At 41.3% G+C, this 6,639-nt stretch overlaps 2 protein-coding genes across 2 annotated transcripts; both read left to right on the top strand.

Annotated features, from left to right (window-relative positions):
- Positions 1–1,370: 1,370 nt before the first annotated feature.
- Positions 1,371–1,835, top strand: LOC141627799 (uncharacterized). The gene has a single exon (XM_074441020.1). The coding sequence runs from the start codon at positions 1,371–1,373 to the stop codon at positions 1,833–1,835; it is 465 nt and encodes a 154-aa protein (XP_074297121.1).
- LOC141627798 (uncharacterized) lies at positions 1,832–3,982 on the top strand. Its single transcript, XM_074441019.1, has 3 exons — positions 1,832–2,069; positions 2,169–2,593; positions 3,125–3,982. Exons 1-3 carry the CDS (start codon positions 1,832–1,834, stop codon positions 3,980–3,982), a joined length of 1,521 nt encoding a protein of 506 aa, XP_074297120.1.
- Positions 3,983–6,639: the final 2,657 nt, after the last annotated feature.

Genomic DNA, 6,639 nt, shown 5'->3' with positions numbered 1-6,639 from the left:
TTTACTATCTACCCACCGGAAGCATTTCTACTTGGTATCACATGAAGAAGGCCTTTCTAGAGAAGTATTTTCCCGCTAGTCTCTCCTCTCAATTGAAGAAAGAAATAAGTAATGTTGAACAAATGGATGGAGAGAACTTGTATGAGTATTGGGAGAGGTTCAAACAACTTCTTGCTAGTTGTCCATACCATGGGTATACCGACCACGACCTACTCTTCAACTTTTGTGGTGGTCTCCTTGAGGATAATGCTAGGATGATTAAAGCCGCTACACAAGGAAGGATTGAGTACATGTCGGTCCAAGAGGCAAATGATTTGATTGAAAGATTGGTAGGAAGTTCTAGGAATTTCGGGAGGAGAGTCAATAAGGCAAGTGTGGCATCTTCTTCAAGGCAAAACTCCAACCATATGGGAGACAAAGTTGATTTTCTTACCAATTTGGTTAAGGAACTTACAAAAGGGAATGGGAGTACATCCCATGTGAAATTTTGTGGTCTTTGTAATGATTCAACTCATCCCACCGATGGGTGTCCATCTTTGCAAATGGAGGAAGCAAGTGAAGCAATTAAGGCTCTTGGGTTTAGGAAATTTGACCCTTATTCCAATACTTACAATGAGGGGTGGAAAGCTCACCCAAATTTTGGATGGGGTGGCAACCAAAACCAAAAGGGATCCTCAAACTCTTCATTTCAAAAGCCAAATCAAAATCAAAACCAATCACAAAATTCCTTGGAAGATATGAGGAAGACACATGCTATGAATCAAGTGGCAATGCAAAAAGAAAGCCAAGCAATGCAAAAAGAAAGCCAAGCCTTGATAAACAATACCAAAGAATTCCAAACCGCCGTGCTTCAACAAAATAGGCTTACCAACTCTAGAATTGGCAACCTTGAGACTCAAGTGGGTCAAATTCTCAACACACTCACTACACAATACACTCAAGGAGGGAGCCTCCGTTCTCACACAATTCCTCCACCCACCAAAGAACAAGCAAAAGCGGTCTCTTTGAGGAATGGTAGAGAGTTGGTAGAGGCATCCAAGGTTCCTAAGAAATCAAGGCCACTTCCTATTGTTCATGAAGTGGAGGATGTAGTTGACGATGAAATTTAAGTGGTAGTGGAACATGGGGAAGCATCTACACCCGAACAAGTGAGGATTAATGAACCACTTCCGGAATACGAGCCACAAGCTCCACTTACAAGTGCTTTGAATGACACAAGGATAATTGACAAGAAGACTTCAAGCCTTTACGATATCTTTCATAAAGTAGAGGTAAACATTCCACTTCTTGATCTTCTTAGTAGTGTTCCCAATCATACAAAGTTTTTAAAAGAGTTGTGCACTACTAAGAGGACCAACAAGGCAAAAAGCATGAGAAAGGTAAGGGCTAGTGAACATGTGTCGGCAATGTTTCAAAAGCGTTTGCCACAAAAATGTGGTGATCCGGGCATGTTCACCATCCCTTGCAAAATTGGTGACTTGGATTGTCAAAATGCTATACTTGATTTAGGTGCTTCTATTAATGTCTTGCCCACTTACCTTTACGAGTCTCTCAAATTGGGACCTTTGAAACCAACTCGTACGGTCATTTCTTTGACCGATAGGTCCAAAATTTACCCTAAAGGAATTATTGAAGATGTCGTGGTGAAGGTGGGGGATATGATTTTTCCCGCCGACTTCTATGTAATTGAAATGGAACCCGAGAAAGGCTCAACTCCCATTTTGTTGGGAAGGCCTTTCATGAGAACTTCTAACACCAAGATAGATGTGTCTAGTGGATGTCTTACAATGGAGTTTGAGGGCAAAATATTGAGTATAGCATATATGAGGCAATGAAATACCCAACCGAGACCTCTTCTTTGTGTTTTCTTGAAATGTTTGAACCAATTGTTCAAACCCTATATGAATTATGTAAGATTGACACATTAGATGTTGCTTTAGCTAATGGAATGGTTGGAGAGGATATGGGGTATGTTTTGTCTTGTAATTTTCAGGAAACTATCCAAGAATTAGAGGAAAATCCGCCAATGGAAGAGTGGGAAGAGAAGGAAGCAATCCGGAGGGCAGCAGGCAATTCGCACGGTGCGAAAAAATAGAGCCAGAAACTCGCACCGTGCAAGTTCTCCCCTGTCCAGGATTTTTGCTTCCTTTCTTCCAATTTGTTTGAAGAGCTACCACAGGATAAACCCGTTCCTTCTATTGTCAAGGCTCCTATTGTTGAAATAAAGCCCCTACCAAGCCACTTGAAGTATGCTTTTCTAGGATATGAAGAAACTTTACCGGTAATTATTTCAAGCAAGCTTTCAAGGGAGCAGGAAGAGGCTCTCATCCAAGTTCTTAAACAACATAAGGAAGCAATTGGGTGGACCATGGCCGGCATCAAAGGCATTAGTCCCACTTTATGCATGCACCGAATTCTTTTGGAGGATGAAGCCAAACCCGTTCGCCAACCACAAAGGCGTTTGAACCCTCCAATGATGGATGTTGTGAAGAAGGAGGTACTCAAGCTCCTTCATATAGGTATGATCTATCCCATCTCCGATAGTCAATGGGTTAGTCCAACCCAAGTTGTCCTAAAGAAGTCTGGGCTAACGGTATTCGAAAATCATAAAGGTGTTTTGATTCCAACTCGAGTTCAAAACGGGTGGCGAGTATGTATCGACTACCGTAGGCTCAATGCCGTGACCTGAAAAGATCACTTCCCGCTTCCCTTCATGGATCAAATGTTGGAAAGGTTAGTAAGAAAAGCTTTTTATTGCTTTTTGGATGGATACTCGGGTTACTTTCAAATTCCAATTGCACCCGAGGACCAAACAAAAACCACTTTCACATGTCCTTTTGGAACGTTTGCCTATAGAAAGATGCCTTTCAGTCTTTGTATTGCACCGGAAACGTTTCAAAGGTGCATGATGAGCATCTTTTCGGATCATGTGGAGGACTTTATTGAAGTATTTATGGATGATTTTACCGTTCATGGTCAATCTTTTGAGGATTGTTTGAGTCATCTCTCTTGGGTTTTACAAAGATGTATTGATACCAACCTCGTTCTCAACCATGAGAAATGTCATTTCATGGTTGATGAAGGAATAGTGTTGGGACATGTGGTCTCCTCTAAGGGGATTTAGGTTGATAAGGTCAAGGTCGATACCATTCGCACCTTGCCTTATCCTACTAATGTGCATGAAGTGAGATCTTTCTTATGTCACGCCGGGTTCTACCGGCGCTTTATCAAGGATTTCTCCAAGATTTTCGCTCCCTTATGCAAGCTACTTCAAAAGGATTGTGAATTCATTATGAGTGAAGAATGCAAGGAAGCTTTTGATATGCTCAAGGAGAAGCTTATTTCGGCACCCATAATTCAACCTCCCAATTGGAGTGAACCATTTGAGATAATGTCGGACGCGGGTTATTATGCCCTTGGCGCGGTACTTGGACAAAGGGTAGGAAGAGCACCCCATGTTATTCAATATGCGTCAACAATGATGAATGAGGCTCAAAGAAACTATACCACTATCGAGAAAGAATTTCTTGCGGTAGTGTTTGCCTTGGAGAAATTTCGACCTTATATTCTTGGAGCCAAGGTCATCATCTTCATGGATCATGCCGCCTTAAGGCATTTGGTGAACAAGAAGGAATCCAAACCCCGTTTAATGCGATGGGTATTGCTTTTGAGTGAGTTTGATGTTGAGCTCAAAGACAAGAAGGGCACAACCAACACGGTGGCGGATCACCTAAGTAGAATTGTGCAAGAAAAACCTCAAGAAGTCTTAGAGTCAGCAATACAAGCCACCTTTCCGGATGACACCCTTCTAGCCTTGTCTTCCATTGAGCCAGGGTATGCCCATATAGTCAACTTCTTGGTTTTACAAGAGTTTCCAAAGGGTCTTTCTCGTTCCCAACGGGATAAGATCAAGAGTGATGCTAAATATTATGTGTGGGATGACCCATACCTTTGGAAGTTTTGTGCTACACCAAGTCATTAGGAGATGTGTCCCGGATACCGAAGTAATTCCAATTCTTAAATTTTGCCACGAATATGCTTGTGGTGGGCATTTTGGAGCCAAGAAAACGGCTAGGAAAGTCTAGGAAAGCGGTTTGTTTTGGCCCACACTATTCCGGGATGCTCATGCTATGGTGAAGACTTGTGATAGATGCCAAAGATTTGGCAATATTTCAATAAGAGGAGAAATGCCACAAACTCCAATGATCTATTGTGAAATATTTGATGTGTGGGGTATTGACTTCATGGGACCGTTCCCCTCATCTTGTGGTTACACCTACATCCTTTTAGCAGTGGACTACATCTCCAAGTGGGTGGAGGCTAAGGCCACCAAGACCGATGATACAAAGGTAGTTGGAGAATTCATCAAAACCAACATCTTCTCTCGATTTGGTTTTCCTAAGGCCTTGATAAGCGACCGTGGAACTCACTTTTGCAACAAAGCCATTGGAGCTCTACTCAAAAAGTATGGGGTAATTCACAAGGTATCTACCGCCTATCACCCTCAAACCAACGGTCAAGCCGAGGTTTCTAATAGGGAGATCAAGGCTATCCTTGAGAAGACGGTGAATCCCGACCGAAAGGATTGGAGTTTGAGATTGGATAATGCTCTATGGGCATATCGCATGGCCTACAAAACACTAATCGGGATGTCACCTTACCGCTTACTTTTTGGAAAACCGTGTCATTTACCCGTGGAGGTTGAGCATAGGGCTTATTGGGCGGTCAAATCATTCAATTTGCAAATGAGTGAAGCGGGGCTTCATAGGAAACTTCAACTCCAAGAATTGGAAGAAATTCGAAATGATGCTTATGAGAATGCTTCCATTTACAAGGCAAGAACAAGAGCATGGCACGATAACATGATTTCAAGAAGAGTGTTCCAAGTGGGAGAGAAAGTCTTACTCTTTCAAAATCAGCTTAGACTTTTCTCGGGAAAATTGAGATCTAGATGGATGGGACCATATCAGGTGGTTCGTGTGTTTCCATATGGAGTAATCAATGTCAAGTGCTTAAAGTCCGGGAAAGTTTTGAAAGTGAATGGTCAAAGGCTTAAGCACTACCATGAAGGAATTGAAATAGGTGAAGTGGGAACACTACACCTTGTTGATCCAATTTATGAAGATTAATGAAAATGCAACTTTGTCGAGCCATCGACGTCAAATAAACGGCAAAATTTTATAAATATTTCTTCCCTTGCATATTTAAATTCCGCATCTCATTGTTTTCATTACATTTTTGCATGTTTAAATTAATTGCATCATTTAATTATTGCATAATAAATTAATTCACTTGCATTTTCATTAATGTTTTGGCACGTTAGAATGTTTTAATGTGTGTGTTAGTGTATAGGATACCAACTCAAGGGCATGTGTGAAGAAAGGAAGGAAGAAATATGTGTAAAAGAATTGGCTAAGTTGAAGAATTGCAGCAAAAAGCGTGCGAGTCCAGCAGCAACCTCGCACGGTGCGAGTTTTCACATCCCATTTTTCGCACCGTGCGAGAAAACAGACTTAAGGCAAAATTCAGTCGAGCTCTTCCTTAATTCACCTTTGTTCTTCCCCAATTCTCACAACCCTCCTTCTCTTTCCTAACCCTAACCTTAACCTTAACCCACTCAAAATAAATCATCAAATCCTTCACAAATCATCAATTTCAAGCATTCAACTTCCAAAATTCATCAATTTTCATCACCCAACATCAATTGGATCGAAAAATCGCAGCAATCCAACCCTTGTCAGTCACGAAAACAATCAACTTAGGGTTTTGTTGATTCAAATTTGAAGATTTCGGGTTTATAATTGGATTAAAGGGCTTTTTGGGAGCATTCTTGTGTAATATTCATCATCCAACAACATTTACAAGAATCAAAGGGAGGTATACACCTTATTCTTATTCTTGTCATTTCATGTTAACAAGATTTTCGAGATTTGCTTAGGAAAGTCAAAAATTTTGTTGTTTAATTGTTGTTGTTTTAGCCCATAAACATTTTCTAACTTGTGAGGTGCTTTGCATTTAACAAACAACTAGTTAGCACATCATTCTTTTATTGCATACTAGGTGTTTGTTTATTTGCCTCAACCAAAAAAAAATTCTCCACTTGTGCCTTTTCTGAAAAATTTGTTGTACCATGGGAAAGGTAAGGCTTCCGAGGCTTCCTCCTCACAAGGAACTAAGGAAGCCTCGGATTTTGACGATAATGAGTACTCGGGAAAGGAGGGCCTCCGTGACAAAGCCCTCCAAAATTGGAAAAAGTTTGCATCTTTGTCAACCGTAGCTATGACTAGATTTCTTGATGAAAATGTTCTTATCGGGTTGGGGATGCTTCTCATGACCCGAATTCTCCTTGAGAAGGTCGACCTAGAGTCGATTATTGGGAAAGCCGCACCCACCCGAAGAGGTGTTACCTTTGAATTTCTCTCCTCCGTGGAGAAAGTAAAGTTGGGGAAGGATAAAACCCCGGGAATCAAGTTCCGGGCATGTCGACTTGTCCACACATTAACTTATGACCAAGTTAGGGAGGCCCTTTACATCACTAAAGCCCCCGTAAATGAACCCACTGACAAGAAAAAATTGAGTGAATTTTGAATAACATTACGGGGGATGTGAGGCACGGGAATTCAAAGAACACAACCCTTC

The sequence above is a fragment of the Silene latifolia genome, chromosome Y, assembly GCF_048544455.1.
Source record: "Silene latifolia isolate original U9 population chromosome Y, ASM4854445v1, whole genome shotgun sequence".
Lineage (NCBI taxonomy): Eukaryota > Viridiplantae > Streptophyta > Magnoliopsida > Caryophyllales > Caryophyllaceae > Silene > Silene latifolia.
This window is presented reverse-complemented; position numbering and strand designations above follow the sequence as displayed.

Coding starts and splice junctions, on each gene's coding strand:
- LOC141627799 (XM_074441020.1), top strand. CDS start 1,371: ATGAGAAAGGTAAGGGCTAGTGAACATGTGTCGGCAATGTTTCAAAAG.
- LOC141627798 (XM_074441019.1), top strand. CDS start 1,832: ATGAAATACCCAACCGAGACCTCTTCTTTGTGTTTTCTTGAAATGTTT. Junction 2,070..2,168: donor AGCAATCCGGAGGGCAGCAG/GCAATTCGCACG, acceptor ATTTGTTTGAAG/AGCTACCACAGGATAAACCC. Junction 2,594..3,124: donor TAAAGAAGTCTGGGCTAACG/GTATTCGAAAAT, acceptor AAGGGGATTTAG/GTTGATAAGGTCAAGGTCGA.